At 43.5% G+C, this 18,392-nt stretch overlaps 1 protein-coding gene across 1 annotated transcript in view; it reads left to right on the forward strand.

Moving 5' to 3' along the window:
* LOC139729229 (teneurin-3-like) overlaps positions 1–18,392 on the forward strand; it is a 49,393-nt gene extending 31,001 nt beyond the window's left edge. Inside the window, exons 11-29 of the mRNA XM_071640161.1 lie at positions 441–635; positions 1,553–1,765; positions 2,284–2,430; positions 3,172–3,394; positions 4,023–4,142; positions 4,711–4,996; positions 5,427–5,700; positions 6,220–6,360; positions 7,263–7,512; positions 8,200–8,432; positions 9,181–9,338; positions 9,824–10,755; positions 11,228–11,403; positions 12,025–12,272; positions 12,854–13,027; positions 13,624–13,752; positions 14,166–15,765; positions 15,973–16,124; positions 16,458–18,392. Of these exons, the coding sequence (XP_071496262.1) occupies positions 441–635; positions 1,553–1,765; positions 2,284–2,430; positions 3,172–3,394; positions 4,023–4,142; positions 4,711–4,996; positions 5,427–5,700; positions 6,220–6,360; positions 7,263–7,512; positions 8,200–8,432; positions 9,181–9,338; positions 9,824–10,755; positions 11,228–11,403; positions 12,025–12,272; positions 12,854–13,027; positions 13,624–13,752; positions 14,166–15,765; positions 15,973–16,124; positions 16,458–17,252 (6,446 nt within the window). The 3' untranslated portion in view covers positions 17,253–18,392. The remainder of the gene's footprint in view (positions 1–440; positions 636–1,552; positions 1,766–2,283; positions 2,431–3,171; positions 3,395–4,022; positions 4,143–4,710; positions 4,997–5,426; positions 5,701–6,219; positions 6,361–7,262; positions 7,513–8,199; positions 8,433–9,180; positions 9,339–9,823; positions 10,756–11,227; positions 11,404–12,024; positions 12,273–12,853; positions 13,028–13,623; positions 13,753–14,165; positions 15,766–15,972; positions 16,125–16,457) is intronic.

An 18,392-nucleotide genomic window follows, 5' to 3' on the forward strand; every position in this document is an offset into this window, starting at 1 on the left:
TGTGTCATCAGTGTTCCTGTGAACTCTCCCACAGCCAAAGAGAGGATGATGATGGTGATGATGATGATGATGATAATGATGATGGTGATGATGATGATGATGATGGTGATGATGGTGATGATGGTGCTGATGGTGCTGATGGTGATGATGGTGATGATGGTGCTGATGGTGGTGATGGTGGTGATGGTGGTGATGGTGGTGATGATGGTGATGGTGGTGGTGGTGGTGATGGTGGTGGTGATGATGGTGATGATGATGATGATAATGGTGATGATGATGATGATACCAGTGCTAGCAATCATGAATATTGTGATCTTTGTGTAGGTTATGATTATGATATTAATGATGATACTAATTGTAAAGATGCTGTTCATAGTGGTATTGATGATGATCGTACTGAGAGTTGTACTAACTGTCTGCATATTACATGATCATCGTAGGTATTTGTCCCGTCCTGTGTTCCGGGCGTGGCCAGTATGTCCACGGCTTCTGCGAGTGCACGGGAGGATGGAAGGGACCGGAATGCAACATCCCGTGGGACCAGTGTCTTGTGGCAGACTGTAGCAGCCATGGAGTTTGTATGGAGGGAGTGTGTGTCTGCAGCAGGGGATTCACTGGACCGGCCTGTGAAGAGGGTAAGGAGGGGGGCAAAGAGGAATGGCAGGAGCTAGTGGTGGGGAAGGGAGGTAGAGGAAGAGCAGGAATAGGAGAAAGAAGAGGAGAGGAGAGGGTAGAGGGGGATGGTGTAGGGAAGGGGAGAAGGGAAGAGGGAGGGGGAAGATAATGGAAGAAGAATAGGCAGAAGGAATAAAAGGAGAAGGATCTGGAGGAAGAGAAAGGAGAAGGAACAAGGGAAAAAAGGAAAGAAGAGGAAGACGAGATGGAGGAGGAAGGAAGAGGAGGGGTGAATATGAGGAGGAAGAGGGAGGCAGGAAAGGGGAGGATGAAGGAAGGAGGAAGATATGGGAAGAGGAAGAGGGAGACAGGAAAAGGAGGAGGAAGAGCAGGTAGCAGAGAAATGCAGAGAAACAAAGTGGAGGGGAACATAAAAGGGGAGGGGCAGGAGGAGGAGGAGTAATAGGAGTAATAGGAAGATGGAAGATTAGGAAGAGAATAAGAAGGAGAAGATAGTGGAGGATGGGCAACTGGTAGATGGGGATGAGGAGACAGGGAAAAGGGAGATGAGGGAGGAGAGAGAAAGTGAGAGAGAGGAAGCTGAAGAATATAAGGAGAAGAGTGTTTTTGTTGGTCCCTGCGATGACCACATTAATGCTTCATAATGATTAACTTGAGGATAATATTTATATTCAGTGTGGTTTTTCAACATCTCATAAATATCACAGGGTAGAAGCAGTCCTGACAATTTTCAAAAGACTGTTTCATTCCAAGGTAGTATGTGAAAGTAATAATTACGACCCATCTTTTCCTGGTAATGTAGCTGGATGTTGAGGGACATTGTACCATCGTGTGTCTCCTTACAGCTTGTTTTCATTCTGTATACAGTGCACTCATTTGTAGATATCTCTTTCTCATCTCTTTGAACCCCTCACAGAAGTGTTGGTGGATAACACCCCGCATTGCAACAATGATACGGATTGCTTCAACCACGCACAATGCATCTCTGGAATGTGCCACTGTCTTGAGGGGTGGTCAGGCCCGACTTGTGAGGAGGAGGAGTGCGTCCTGCCCTGTTCCCCCCACGGAGAGTGCGTGGACAAGGCGTGCATCTGTGAGGAAGGCTGGAATGGCGAACTGTGTGGACTAGGTACAGCTTTATTCCTGCATCTCACATTTTAATGTTATGAAAAGCAGGGAGAACAGAGGGAATACTAAGAAGAAAAATGTTGGAGAATGTTTTTCTTATTCACCATGCAGTATAGCGCAAAATTCACACCGTGAACAGAGTGTCACAAAGGTGTATTGTTAACAGAGGTGCTGTGTGGGTGTGACTCTGTTTGTGGTATGTTCTGTGTGTTTTCTTTGCTTTTAGTTAAAAAATAGCAATGCCAAGATTCAATTCATGGGAATGAATGAAAATTTCAGATTCAAACAAATGCAAGTTTCCATCTAGATTTTATCCCTTGTACATATGTGTATTCTGTTTGGACTCCACCTGGTCCAAATTCTAAGCATTTGTAGAGTGTTCATCGCCTTTTAACCCATTGAGGATGGGCTGATTTTGCTACAACATGCATTTCCCATAGACACCTGCCCAAGTACTCAAGACTAGTCTTCAATGGGTTAATAGTTTGTGTGCTTTTTCATCCTCGCCCCTGTCAACAGAGGGTTGCCCCTTTGGCTGTAGTGGCCATGGCTCCTGCCAGCAGCTTAATGACACGTGGCAATGTGTGTGTGAAGGCCTCTACCACGGCCCTGGATGCAGCGTCGGCATGGAAACGGACTGCACAGATGAAGAAGACAACGATGGAGGTATACACCTTGCCATCTCTGACACTCACATGACATTTTACTTAGATCTTTATAGAAGATGTGATGTAGATAAAAACTCCTGTGTTAGAATACACTAGATGAGATACAAGCAATGTGATGAAATGGATATCCAGATTTTTAGAAAAAAGAAATATATATATATATATATATATATATATATATATATATATGAAGAGTTTGTTTCCCAAAACCGATAAGTCCATATTTGCCAAATGGAGATATTTGCGATTAAAGGTCAAGAAAAATAAAGAGAATAATAAGAAAATTTTTGCTTCTTTTGACCAAAACTTCAAAAATGTGCCTTTATATGTTATGACCAATATATCATTTAAAAGGTATTATTTTGTACTCTATGACAGAGACCGTAATTCAAAATCTTGAAAAATGGACTTATCGGTTCTTGCAGACAAACTCTTCATATATATCAGCTGTTTAAATTGTCTCATTACAGTTATTTAACCATACAGTAATCAATTTCTGTCACGAATATGCTTTTCAAAGTAAATTGGTACAGGATCATATATATTTTTGTTTCTAGTATTCGTAAAATTTACACGTATACTAGAAAATATACCTGAGTTTTTGAGTCAATACCATGGGGTTGATGTGGTGAACGTTCGATGTGTGGTGTACTGTTGAACTATGTGCTGGATTAAATTTTGCCATGCCACCTTAAGTCAAGATTCTTGTCTAAAACTGTGGTTTCTCTGTACCATGCAGATTTCTTGATTGACTGCGAAGATCCGGACTGTTGCCACACGGCTGCCATCTGCATCGGCGACGCCCTGTGCGAGGCCCCGCCCGAACCCATCGAGATCCTCCAGTCCACCAGTCGACACCTCATGATGACCCCGCCTGTCCTCTTCCACGACCAGGTCAAGTTTCTCATTGAACCCAACAGCGTGCACAGGAGCCCCGCCCAGATCCTCTTCAGCAACGACAGGTATAATGTGCACCATCTTTGCTTTACAAAAACTTCCCATTTTTCTTATCTGAAACACATCTAGAGCACAAGGCAGGAATGTGTTCCCTTTAAAGAGGTGTTTGTAAATCAAAGTTATGATGCCAAACAAACTGTTTGTCTTGCCAGTATCTGTTTTGTTTTGGTTGGAGTGAGATCAATGTCACATCATATAAATTTGTTTAAATCTCACCAAGCTGCACTCTGGGCAGGGCAACATAAATATGTCTACAGCTATATATATTTTCATATGAGTGTTTCAGATTATTTACCTTAAGAGGAACATTTAGCAAAATTTAATGTGTCATAGGACTTTAGAGTTGTTGATATGTTCGTCCCTAATTGAAATAACAATGAAGACTTAAAATTAGTTAACAATATGCCATTGATAGAGATCATTTTGAACACCAAGTGTTATCCAAAGAACTCATCTACACAGATTTCTTGTCTTTGACCAAGAGCTGTTGCTCTGTTTCTACCTCTTTTGGGGTTGTACAGGCTGAGAAATGATGAATATATTCCACAACCCCATTATCATGCTCCACGTTTACATGATGAGACTTTTGTTTCTTAATCTAACTATCTGTTTCACCACATCTCTCTGATACAGCATTGTTTCTGTCGTTCGCGGAAGAGTGCTGACTCACGAAGGTGAACCTGCAGTTGGGGTCAGAGTTCAGCTGGACAACAGACCCTCCATGGGATTCACCTACTCCAGATCAGATGGGATGTGAGTTCATGTTTGCACTCTGGTTGCGATCTGCCAAGCTAGGATCCAATAATAATCCCTTCTAGTGTTTGATTTTCATCAGCTCCACTTCTGTCATTTGCTTTGTGTCAAATGTATCACAAATGTATAGTTAAAGATATATTCCTGCAAAGGAAAACAAAACAAGAGGTCACATAGATTAGTGCATGTAACTACCGGTAATGAAAACACTTTTTCATCAAGTGAAAGTTATTTAATTTTGCTTTCTTTTAAAACCATTCTGAAAGTGAGAGATAGTCTGGGTTTGGTTTTTTTCTGCACCATCTATCCAAGTCCGTAAGTTATTCACACAGAATGATGCAAGCAGTGGTCATAGACACTGTTGAAGTATCAGCCATAACCAATTCATATCGTATCCATGAGTATCTGTATAGATGCCATGAGTGAAATCCACCTGTAAAAATGTCGTCTCTGCATATGGAATCCAACGAAATGCATTCAAGTGGCTATTTCTGTTGCATACCCTACAAAAACTTTCAAACATCAGGTGACAAAACTTTTTATATTTTGGTTCTTCTGTCTATCCTAGGTTTGACCTCATGGTGAGAGGAGGTGGTTCCATCTCGCTGTCCTTCGCCCGTCATCCATTCATCACGGCCCACGTCCCAGTCTACGTTCCCTACAATGACTTTGTCCTCCTGGATGACCTCTGGTTGGAGCTGTTGCCAGGGAGACGGGGCGTGTCCTACTCCATCAGGGAGACGGTGCGCTGTGAGGGTGATGCCTACCTCAGACCAGAGTTCATCATCCTGCCCCAAGCCCCGATGGATAGCTGCGGGGCTCGTGGTGTGCCAGGACTCGTTCTTGATCAGCAGGTACAGCCATCAACACTGCCTAATTGTACAGGCTGGTGTCCACAGTACATCATCATTTACAATCCCATTCCTCTCTTATGTTCCATGTTCAGCAAATGTGTTGATTTTTATAGTATTGAAAAGGTCAAATTCACTTGAAGTGTGGCAGGAAGTAACTACAACTATGCATTCTGCATGCTGCAAGTCCTAGAATGTCTTGTGTACTATATGTCCCCTTTGCAACATAGATGTGATATTTTGATTTTCTTTCAATTTTTACTGGATCAAGGATTCAGACTATAGGGAAGCAAGATAGATAACTGACCCACCCAATAGGGTAGGTTTGCAGAATTTAAAAAAATATATATCCTAGAGACCTCTTCATTCAAGTGATAAGTCGACCATGTGCACCCTTTGACCGCATCTCTGTGTTTTGACCGTTTCTCCTCAGGCGGTCCACGCACAGGTACGTGTTCCCAGCGCAAGGTTGAGTCTGGACTACTACAGCCAGCGGGCGGCGGTCGGCAGTCTCCCGGCCAGCCTCCATGCCCGGCTGACCGGCCCTTCCATCCCCCGCAACTTGAAGCTGGTCCACGCAGTCGTCACCATCGCAGGACGCAGGTTCCACGACGTCCTCGAACCCCAGCCCCTGCTCAATTACACCTTTTCCTGGGACAAATTCAACGTCTACGGTCAGAAGGTGTATGGAGATGAAGATGCTATTGGTAGGCACCAACTTCACTTTCTTTTCACCAAAATAATCACTTTAAAAAAGTTTTACATTTGACCCTGTAGGGCAAACATCATGAGGGAACAAAAAGCAGTGTTGCACTTATTGTCTTGTAATTTCATTGAATCATACTTGCATGTTTGTTTTGCAGCACAAAGTTGTGCATGCCAAAACAGCTGTAAAATAAGTTGTGTGTGCCTTTTGTCTGAAAGAGATTTTGTCATGATGCTGTAGTTACAACACAAGTTATTAGGTTCATTTGCTGCTTTGCATGTCCGAGTATTGCAGGTGACTCTGTAAAAGCTTTTCATGTCATACAAATCTATTTTGCCATTTGATATATTATAGACAGTGTGCACCTTTCATTTCTATCAAAGTGAAGTTTTCCTTTTCAGAAATGTTTCTTTGACCATTATTTTCAGACTTTGATGAGAAGAATGCATTCTTAAACATTGCAAAACTGTGTTCCCATTCACTTGTATTTCTGGTTTTCATTTTTTGCCCATCTCTGCAGTTGCTATTGGTTACGAGTACCACACATGCACAGAGGTGATCTGGGCCAGGCAGTCAACCTCCCTGCCAGGATTCAACTGGGACACAGCGGCACTGGCCGGATGGTCGCTCCCCATGCACCATACCTACAACCCACAAAAAGGTGAGCAGCCAAAAATCCACCATTAGGATCTGCACTGAGAGACATTGATTCAAACAGATAATGGAGATGCCTTGTGGTGAAGTTGTGAAGAACAAGGACCGTCAATCTTTGTAATTATGAACAAGATTTAAAGGGATGGTACAGTATTGGTGGAGATGAGAATTGGACTTCTAACTTTTTGCGAGATACCAAGCAAACACTTATGAAATAGTACAGAGCAGACCGTTTTAAGAGGAACTCAAAGTTTATTTGATGAAAATTGGGTTTGGAATGACTGAAACATCCAAAAACAAAGTAAAACAAAGCAATCATAATAAAAGGTGGGTCCCACACTTTATTAGAATTGCTCTGTTTTGGATATCTCAGCCATAACAAAACCACTTTTCATCAAATAAATGTTAAATTCCTCATGGAATTGCATGCTCTTTCATATTTCATAAGAGGTTTCTCACCAAAAAGATGTCAGAAACCTGAAATTAGGTGTCAACCAAAACTATACGATCCCTTTAAACATAATCATACTGGTGTCACCAATATGAGTGTGATGGAGTGTTAATGGTTGGTAAGTTTGTTCCCCACGAATGTAGAGGTTCTTGTGCCACAACAATATTGAACACAACGACTGAGGTTTCTTTGCTTGTGTGTTTGTTTGTTTGTTTGTTTGTTTGTTTGTTTGTTTGTTTGTTTGTTTGTTTGTCTTTGGGAGAGGGGACTTAATCAGATAATAGTAAAAAGTCTTTGCAATCTATTCCTATGTACAGGAACACATAAGGTTAGTATAATATATTACCTGAAATATATTGTATATTACAATTGTATATATATATATATACATATATCCTATCTCAAACTACTTTAATTCATACATTTTTCTCTCCTCCCTCCTTTTCCTCACCATCCAGCCATCCTGACCCTCGGCGACGGTTGCCAGGTGAAATACCGCGAGCAACCCCCAGTCATCCAGACCGTCATGGGCAACGGTCGGCAGCGGAACTCGGACTGCGGTCAGTGTGAGGGGAAGGCCAAGGGTACCCGCATCCTGGCCCCCATGGCTGTGGCCAGTGGCCCGGACGGCAGCTACTACGTGGGCGATGCTGACTTTGTTCGTCGTGTTGGCCCCGAGGGCAACGTTACCAGCGTACTCCGCCTTGGGTAAGCTCAAGGGAGCAGCCTATTACACAGTTGTATTCTCATTAATAGAGAAGTAGGATGCACTGTATATAACTTTTTAATACATACTTGATCGTAGTTGCTCTATGAAAATCAAACATATTAAAACATACAAATAAAATCAATTGGTTTTACCTAGTAAGGAGAGTCAATTCTTCTTTCTATGCCTCTTATGTTTTAATTTCATATGCTTTGAGTAGGGCTTGTCTTTGATCAGTATATTTCTGATTAAAATTACCATGTGAAAGACTTGCAGGTATGAAATTTATAGTAATCCTGGCTACCTTTGTCATATCGGTTGTATTAAATTTGTATTGAGGTAAAATTAGGAGATCAGTGTATTCGATATAAACAATGGAGTCAATTGACATATGCAATATTATTTGATCTGAACTTTTTTTTTGGGGGGGGGATTGATTGGAAGATTACAGGCAATAATGTTTAGGACAGCTGAAATAAGAAAAAGATTAAATCCCAAAATGCCGTATATCAGTAGCACCCTTTTTTAAATGTCAGAGGGATTTCTTTTTAAATAAGATATTTATCACTATGTGTCTTAGGAGTAATTTTGCTAGGAAGCTGGTTTGTTAGTGGGTTCTAGCTTTTATTTTGCTATAAGTCATTATCATTTACACCATATTCTTTCGATGTGATTCCTCCCTCCCTTAGCTATATTCCAACCTACAAGTACTACATGGCGGTCAGTCCACTGGACGGCAAGGTCTACCTCTCCGACTCCCAGATGATACAGATCTTCCGTCTCCGTGACAACCAAGACGTCAGCGACATCTCCAACAACGTCGTAGTGGTGGCCGGCACCGGGCAGGCTTGTCCGCCGGTGGACAGCAGCGAGTGTGGAAACCACGGAGCGGCCCCTCAAGCAAGATTGATTGCACCAAAAGGTAGGATATCTCCAAAATTTTTCCCAGAAGCCCTATCTTTTGAGGACTATCATAGCCCTAGAAAGAAATTCTTCGAAGTAACAGAGAAGGCATCAGCTGTTGAAGTAGACTTGTTTATCTTCTCACCCTGATAAATGATTTGGCTGAGGCATTTGCCAAATGAAAATAATCCCTGAAGTCCTTCTATGTACTGCCTCAGGGTGTGTTTTGATTGCTTTTATGATGAAATGATCATTGTGTTTTCACATCCTCAAAGTGAATTTTTTTTTATTTTTCAGAGAGTTAGCGTGTGGATGTTTTGATGAGTTTCTTTTTATGCCTCAAGGGAAAAAAGTTTTTGGGTTTTCCCAATTGCTTGACAATTGTGTTTGTTACAGTTGTCTGTTGTATGATTGTGGGATCAAGTTGCCCAACACATCAGACATTCAGTGCACTGAAAGACTCTGCTGAAGAAGTGATATTTGATATGAAAAATTGTTGCACTATAGCTTTTAGCTTTTTGAGACTGCAGGGCATCCAAGGGATAGAATGTAATGAAAGTATTCTGCTGTGAACAACTGAAGTGTGGTATCATGAGTGAAAGTATTACAGTAAAACCTCACACCAGAATTTGGTGGTACTCCACTAAATCAGTTTTTGAAAAGTGGCTCGTCTTTCTGCCAAAACTGCATCCTTTTGTTGAGAAACATAGATGATTAATTTCAGCACATTCTTCAAACATACTTTCATTGCTGGTGTCATTGTACAGGCATAGCTGTCAGCAAAGATGGTACTGTGTACTTGGTTGATGGCACCAGCATCCGCAAGATCACCACAGACGGTATCATTCGCTCCTTCCTCGGTACCCCCGGCATCCAGGGACCACTCAGGCTGCCAAGGTGTCGTGGTACCATGTCCTTTGACCAGGTAACCATGCCCTTTTCTGTGTTATTCATATAGCTGTAATAGATGTGAGGTTCCGCTGCCTTGTGCAGCACATTATTTTGTAATATGGTGTGTTTGAAGTAGGCGTTCAACACATGCATAAAACTTTGTCATTAGAATTGCGAGATGTCTGACCTCATTATGTCCTTTCAATCAGATTTTTTCTGTGTTAGTCATGATGCATTGTATTCATTTTTACTGCTGTAACACATTGAAATATCCTTTTCACAACTTGAAATCAAGACAATTCCTATTTTGTGCTTTTTATGTTCCATAAGACACAGATTCATAGTTTTAATTTTTGGAATTTGAGTTTGAATGTGTATATGTATGTTTCGATGTGAAAATAATTCAAACCAAACCCAAAACCAACCTCTCAAGTAAGTAATAGAAAAATGATGATGGGCCAGCTACTTTCTGCAGTGGTAAGTCATTTGTCTCTCTGTTCTATGTTCCTTTTGCAATAGGTCAAGCTTCAATGGCCAACAGAGATAGCAGTCAACCCACTCGATGATTCTGTCTATGTCGTGGATGACGACATCATCATTCGTCTTGGTCAGGATCAACGTGCATCAGTCATTGCTGGAGTTCCTTATAACTGTCCCCTATCGTACACAATAAATCTCGGCCAGGAGGATGGTAGCAACCCAGCAGACATCAGCTCGTATGAATATTTGAAACCGAGGCCTGCTAATGAGGTCTCTCTTGTCATGCCGAGCTCCATTGCCTTCTCCAAGAAGGGCACCCTCTATGTTGCCGAGACAAATCACCGCACCATCAACCGCATCAGCAAGATCACGAGCGATGGTCAGTTGTCGCGTTATGCCGGGAAGGAGCTGACGTGTGACTGCCTGCTGGCCGACTGCGACTGCTTCGCGGGGGACAAGATGTACGCCATGGACTCCATGCTTCATGGTCCCATTGCTCTCACTGTCATGCCCAACGATGACCTCGTCGTCGCTGACCAGGGCAATCTCCGCCTCCGCCGGATCTACCCGCGGACACCCAAGCACAGAGTCGGCCGCTTCCACGCCTACCAAATCATCTCACCAGACCGGGAGGAGATCTTCAACTTCGACATGTACGGCATGCACATCACCACCAGGAACGTCATCTCGGAGCAAACCATCTTCAACATCAGCCACTCCGGGATCCTCCTGGATGCCATCAGTGATGCGGCAGGTGTCTCCGTGGTGATACAGCGCAGCTTCCAGGGTCATCCCACCGACATTGCCTTGTCGGGGGTGGGCGTGGTGCTCCGCCTCTCCACCGACGATGCAGGCAGACTACAAGTCATCCAGGACGTCCTTGCTGATGTCACCCATAGATTTGGTTACCATGGTGACACAGAGCTCCTGACTGCCCAGTGGGAAGGCCAAAGCTTGAAGCGGATATATGAGTAAGTTCCTCCACTAGTACCTGTAGATTAGCAAAATGTGAAAAGACTTTATAGACTGCAGTGGGGAAGAAGTATGTCTATCTGCTTCAGAGTTTGCGCCATCCACAAATTTAATTTGTGCAATCCAGTGAGCGTTCATGTTGTTTATGTAATAACTGGTTAAAATGAAGATGTTGGAGTTAGATGATAAACCAGCGACGCCCAGAATACTAGAGAGGAATTTGCTCTTCTTCCCATGCATGCCTCATCTCAGCACAAATAACCCAAAGCTGGCATTGTATTTATTTCTTTTATCCACGGTCCAAGTAGAGAAACAAGTTATTATCAAAATAGAGGAAACATGATTCATACTCTTGTTAGAAAATGTTGAAATAGTAGGTGAGGATAGTGATGTGTTCTGGGATGACTTGTGTGTGGATGTCAGCTGACTAAGATTCACTGTTTCTGTGTTTGATTCATCTGTGGCCATCAGGTACAGCCCTGCTGGTCTCCTAACTTCAGCCAGACGTCTCAACGGCGAGGTGGTCAACCTCAGCACTGTGACAAACTCCACTCTGACGTCGACAACCGCCACCCTGCCGTGGCAGACAAACCTCAAGAACGAGCTGATCCATCTGGGCGGCTACGTCTCCAGCAACTTCAGTCAAGGTAGGGTGATGCTAGGTACCGTTATCTTGAAAACATATTTTTTAGGGTGATGTGGCTTGAGTTTTCTCTGAAGGAGATCAGAAGTAGAGATCTACTACCAGTTCAGGAACCCAATATGTTCTACCGAGGAATATATTACAATGTGGTATTCAGTGTCTAAGTCTATCTCACCATGTTCTGCCTCTTAACATCATGCACCTGCAAAACTGAAATGAAGTTAATTCAATCTACTGTTGTATTGGCATTTGTCAGGGCACCACAGAGTTAGCAGTATATATTATATGATGTATCTATCTCATGTCGTTTTACTTTTTGCTGCTGCGAGAAAATAAATTATTTTATCCTGGTGAAAGTTTATGGGGTTGTTTTCTATTGTCACAACTAGACCACCTACTCTGCCTTTGTATTTGTCGTGAACATAGTGTTAGAAAGTTATTAGGTGCTTGTGGTTATATACATCCGTCTGCAATCATATTGGGCCCTCGTTTGAAAGCATCATTACTGATGTAATTTGATTGTTCGGAGATGTATGAGAAAACTGTACAACAGAGTAGACTTTCCTCATATGTTTTGATTTTAAAATTCATCTCTCCAAATTTGTGTCTGTCATTTGACTTCCAGCTGACCTCATGGATGCCGTGGTCATCGACCACGACAGGTCCACCAGCATCCGCTTCCCCAACGGGCTCACGGTGCAGACGCAGTCCCAGGTGCACCCGCTGATGGAGAACGAAGTAGAGGGCGCTTTATCCAAGCGCAAGATCAGTCTCCTGGACAACAACCCCCACCGCCTGGACTGGAAGTTCAACGTGCGCAAGGGAGGCGGACGCAACAAGGACAGAGTGCTGATCGTCGGGAGAAAGCTTAGGGTGGGTATATCTGTCTCTCAAAAGAGTTAGAAAGAGTAGGGGGAGAGAGAAGTTCACACTGCTCCTTTAAATGAAACCCAAAAAACACAGTGGAGTGAAGTCAGCATCAGTTGTGTTAAGTTTTTCATTACCCTGTACGATATTGTTGTAACCCAGTATTTTGCTGCTCTAAGACAAAGACACAGTAATATGCAACACATCATCAGCAGTTACATGTAACACTTTCCTTGGACACTGCGTCTGTGATGCTGTAATGTTGAACTTCATCAAATGGAAAGCGGGTTGAGGGAGCTTTTTAATCTGCCCCCAAAGGATGCTGGAGACATTATTTGGACTGCCTCATTACTACTCAGCTGCATAGGATCGGAAAGCTGAGATGATATTCTTTGATTTGTACTCCTGTATTAAATTCTTGTCGCATCATAGTTCACATATTTGCAAGTGTTGGATGAGACACTATTTGAACTACAGTAGTATTGCTCAGCTGCATAGGGAATGAAGATTGAATTGCTGTTGTACCGGTACTATTTATATTCCTTTATTAAATTCTTGGCGCATCATAAAAATTCTCAAATGTGCAGGTGTTGGGTGAGAGTGTGCTGTCCCTGGAGTTCAACAGGTATCTCCGCAAGGACAGCATCCTGGACCCGCAGAACTCGCAGATCCTGGAGATATCGTACAACAACGCCAAGCTCCCCATCGAGTGGAAGCCGGCCTTTGGCTTCATCTTGACCAATGCTTCCTACGACTCTCAGGTGACTAACGCATATGATCACCCACTGACCTTATGACCACGGAGCAGGCAACATCTGTCAAATTAGTGCCAACGATTCTTGTCTCATTGGTCTCTGTACGGGTTGAAAATGATGTTTGAACTTCATTCTTTTGGATGTTTCAGTGCATCTCATTTGTTTCATGGTCAAATCTTTTTTATTGTTTCATGCCCATGACAGAGGAAATTGACTAGAAAAGTCATACTTTCATCTAATGAGGATCTTTGTGAATGTGGTGTCACCAAGAGAGCTAATTTAAATCCACTGGAGATGATATAATTATATGCAAGATACAATAGCGGTTATTTTGTAAAGTCTAACTTCTGCATTTTTTTGTAAATTATCTTTCACTTTGATATACAAGAACTTTCTCTTTAAAACAATCTTGGCACTAAGATATATGTGAGGCAGGCTAAATTTTAATCATCTCTTAGTAAAAGTATATTAGGCCTACTCCATATGTCGTTGAGCCAAACTATATTATGACTGAGGAAGAGACAATCTTTGTGCCATGTCATAATGATGTGCCAAGCATCAGGTCACATGTTCTGAACTCCCGTTCTGATTGGTCCTCACAGGGAAGACTGATCCGCTGGCAGCGAGACCTCTTGTCAGAGGCGTACGGCTACGACTCCTTTGGCCGCCTGAACCGGATCCAGCGCAGCACCAATAGCACGTGGAGGTTCAACTATCAACAAGGCATGCTGGTAAAGACCCTCTCTTCGCTTTTTATGTGCTCAGTGTATTCTGCAAAGTTTTGATGACTGCACATTGCCTGATGTTAAAATTGAAAACAATTCCAAATAAGTTGTCAATAAAATCTGCTTATGAAATATTCCATGTAATACAGTGTTAATTCATAATTCTTCTTTATAACCGTACATGAACAATTTTTTTGTGATAGCAAATATTGAATTTACCTCACTGATTATAGCACCAAATATGCAAGACTTGAGGATATTTTAGGGGAGGGGGATGTTTTGGTTCTCATTAAAATCAGACTTTATGGTGTATATTTTAAGTTCTCATGAATTCCTGTAAGTTTTAGTGATTTTCATATGCATTTTTTAAGCAAGCTAACAAGTTTGATATATTGTGGTTCTCCTTTGTCACATTTCAGCCAACTGAAGTCATACTCCCAAATCAGAGGCAATATGTCATTGCCTATGATGATGCTGGTCACTTGGCAACCGTTACCATGCCATCTGGAAAGCGCCACTTTGTGAATTCCATCGCATCAGTTGGTTACCAAAGAATATTGTATTCAGATGGAAACCAGCCATGGCTGATTGTTGACAAAACAGAGAGTGGTCTACCGCTGCGGCGCTACAGACCAGGCACGAATCGCAGAATGGCGTACGTGTACGACAACAAGGGGCGCATCTCAGAAATCTACTATGACCAGACCAGCATCAAGTACAAGTACAATCGACAGGAGTCGCAGGTCAAACTCCTCGAGCTGCAAGTGGGTGACTTCCAGAATGCCGAGCGTCTGCGATATGACGGACCACTCGTCAGGCAGAAGCTGATTCGCATGAGCGGCTTCGGGGGATTCATGAATGGCAGGTTTGACTACGTCTACGACCGCAGCCTGCGACTGGTCAACATCTTTGCAGAGTTCAACACCACTATTCTTCTGCCCCACAACCGGGCTTACGATCCTCTGTATGGCCGCTTGACCCAGCTGGGTGATTTCAGCATCTCGTATCCAGATGTCACCTTGCAGAACATCACAGACCAGAACTTCCACTTGACAAAGAAGTACGGAGATTATATTCTCTTGCAGAACGTGGGGTACAAAGTAAGGGGAGTGACCGTTGTCAACCTGCAGCTCGAGTACAACGTTGCAAGTCGCATCGTAGGCAGCACGTTGCTTGTCGGTGGTACCAGCCACAAGACTGGCTACAGCTATGACCACAGTGGCCAGTTGATGGAAGTGAGGACGGACGACACGACGGCGTGGCAGTACACATATGATGCCAACGGCAACCTGGCCACGGTCACTCACAGGCAAAACACTACCCAGCTCCACCACAACGAGTTTGACCGCATCACCCGGGTGGGGCAGATCGAGTATGTCCACGATGAGGACGGATTCCTTCTGCGGCGGGGTGGGGAGCGCTTCACCTACGACTCCGGGGGCCAACTGGTTCACGCCTTCCTGCTCAATGTGTATGAGGTCCGCTACAAGTATGACGGTTCCGGCCGGCGCATTTGGCGGAAGGACCACACGGGGCGGCAGATCCAGTATTTCTATGCTGACATCAAGCATCCGCACCGCATCACGCACATCTACGACCGCAGCGTGCAGGAAATCTGGTCCTACGAATACGACCCACAGGGATTCCTCTTTGCAGTGAAACAGCAGCAGCGCCAGTTGTATGTCTGCGTGGACCAGGTTGGCTCACCCATCGCCGTCTTTGACGAGAGCGGGGCCTCCCGCAAAAAAGTCATTTATGATCCGTGGGGGAATGTCCTGCACGATTCCTCACCAGCCTTCATGCTGCATGTAGGCTTCCGAGGAGGCCTCTACGACGCACACACAAAACTGGTTCATTTTGCTGGGCGTGACTACGACTCGCTGAGTGGACAGTGGACTTCAGCTAGAGAGCAGTTCTACGAGGACATCGCCCAACCCAGACAGACTTCGACTTTCAATCTGTACAGTTTCCATGGCAACAACCCAGTCAATCCAACATTGCTGCCAAATTACCTTATGAGTGAGTGTCTGAATCCTTATGTTATACCCTTCTTAGTAAGGTCCTTTGCAGATTATTAAGGATAATGATAATCGTAGTGAATGCAGAAACAACTGACAATGAAATACTCACAGTTTTTATGTTGCTGCGTTGGCATTTGCATTCATTGTGAGTTGTGATATGAGTCTTTTACTAACCCTGTGCTTATTTTTGTGCCTCATTGTGCAGCCCTGGATAATTGGTTACCAGTCCTTGGTTACGACATGGCAAGCCTCGTCCCTCAGATTGATCGTTATGGCAACCTCCTGCATTCGACAAACCTGGGTACATACCAAGATGCAAGTGCCTCACAGAATCCAAGCCTAGTCACTTGGGCAAAGGTGTGTATGCATTCCATCAGCTTCTCTGTCTTCAGGGGATGAGCAGTAGAAGAATTTGCTTCAATTCTGTTAATAACACAACAGCCATGAAATGCTAAATTACTTTGCAATTCTATAAGCAATCTACTTTTATGAATCTTTGTAGTGTTTCCTGATCTTACATTATTGCTGACGTTAATAAAATAAATCATAAAGTGTCTAGTGAAAATCTGTGCATTTGTAAGTATTTTACTCATATTAACATCAAACAGATTGAAGAGATTAAAAGAGTTTGGTTCAGGGAAACTAGTGCAAACTTTCCTCTATTCTTCATCTCATCTTCTTTGTTTCCAGGGAACCTGGGGCTTCGAGCAGCAGGCGATGAAGTCGAGTTACGCTCCCGACATCAACTTCCAGGCCATGCCCAGCAAACATTTTGCAGGAGGTAATGTCCCGCTGGATGTCTCCAGGCAGTCCCACCTGTATGAAGTGCCTGTGAGGTATGCCTCGCTACCAACTCTTCTAGACAAGGAAACACTGCTGGCGGTGTCTGGTGAACGGGTGCTGTGCCAGAGTGCCCTGGATTCCGATCTTTCCGCCTCAAGGATTGCCAGCATCATCAACAACTCCCTGGTGTTGTACCGGTGGCACTACTCTGATGGCCAGCAGGAAGTGCGCTTCCTGGTAAAGTCTGGTATGTGGCAGTACGTCAACGACTTGCGTAAACTAGGCTACGACTTCAACATCACCGACACATCGGAGACGGTGACATTCAATGTGAACTCCGTGAGCGTGTCAGCGCAGCTGTATGACGCTCCTTACGAGCACGTCGTCATCGCGCTCTCGAACAATTACACCACGTGGAAGATATTCTACGGCGTGTCGATGAGGCAGGCGGCGGAGATGGTGCTGGAGACGGCACGGGAAGTAGCAATGCACCAAGCGTGGCTCAACGAGCGCCGCATACTTGCCAGCGGGCAGCGGGGAACGTTCTTCTGGACGAGCGAGGAGAGGATATCCATGTTGCAGAACAATAAAGTGCCCGGCTACGAGGGTCAGTACACGCTGGACCCCATGGAGTATCCAGAAATTGCCTTCGACGGCAACAACATCAAGATTGTGCGATCTGCATCGGAATCAAAAAGGTGATTCTGATTTTAGCACTGACGAAAGAATTTGTCAGATATTTTGGATTTTGAGATTTGGATTCTGAGGTGGAGACCTTCACATTTAATCAACATTATGCATTTTGAGTGCTGGAGACATTGGTGAAGATTAAGCAAATTTTAATCTTGTTGCACATGTAAAGAGGAAGAGAACCAAAACTGTGGCTTGATGTAGGAAGATTGTGCCAAAGGAAGTGATAATGCTACACCTGCGATCCGCAAATTAGTCCAAGTGACAGACTGCAAGGACACAAAGCTATTTTGTCGGAAGAGCGCTCAAAAAAATCACTTCTCTGAGATGGATTTTAACACATATTCATCATGCAATGAGCCAAACGTTGTGAGCGTTCACATTTCATGTGTATTTTTTTTCACCACGCTCCAGAACTATTGTGCTTTGAATGGTGCTGAACATAGTATAAAACATTTTCCGTGTGAAAGATATTATAGAACAGCGTAGTTTTATCATCATTTGTTTTTCCCACTGAGAAATGGCACATACGCCGACTGTGGATGGAAAGTCTGTATGTGGACTGCATCAGTGCCCTGGCAGACAGACAATCTGTGTGAATGCTGCCCTCGCTCGGCAGCTTTGAAGAAGTTGAAGTGCACGGCGAATTGATGCAGTATTTTTGCCGGACACAGTTTTTGTTCTTTCTTCTTTCAAGTCAGCAGCTAGCTGAAAACTGAGGGAGTGAAAACGTTCGTAGCATTCGTGGCGTCGCTTTTGGGAAATTTTGCAATTGATTTCAAAAGTAGGAATTGTCTTGATACACACAAAGGCACAATCATTGCTGTGTTGCTGTAACAATCTGTTGCTCGATCAATGTACAATACATGGTCAGTCTTCTGAGTAACAGAAGTATGCCATGATCATGGCCAAGATTTGCACATGGGCAAATGTTTGTACTAATTGTAGAGTCTGAGGTTTCTGAGTATATTGTGGTCACAGCTAAAATTATAGAAGTGAAAAGTACCAAAAATTCCTTTAGTCCCCAGCAAACTAGATGGAGGAAGTATGGAATATTCCCTATCCCTCGAGAGATTTTATCCATTTGTGAGCTTTTAGCATGAGTAGGTTGAGTATAGTTTTGGATCAAAATGACAACTACCAAAATGGTGC

This window comes from Diadema antillarum, unplaced genomic scaffold (genome assembly GCF_040938485.1).
Source record: "Diadema antillarum isolate AM-2024a unplaced genomic scaffold, OU_Dant_1.0 seq00000229_RagTag, whole genome shotgun sequence".
In the NCBI taxonomy this organism is placed as follows: domain Eukaryota; kingdom Metazoa; phylum Echinodermata; class Echinoidea; order Diadematoida; family Diadematidae; genus Diadema; species Diadema antillarum.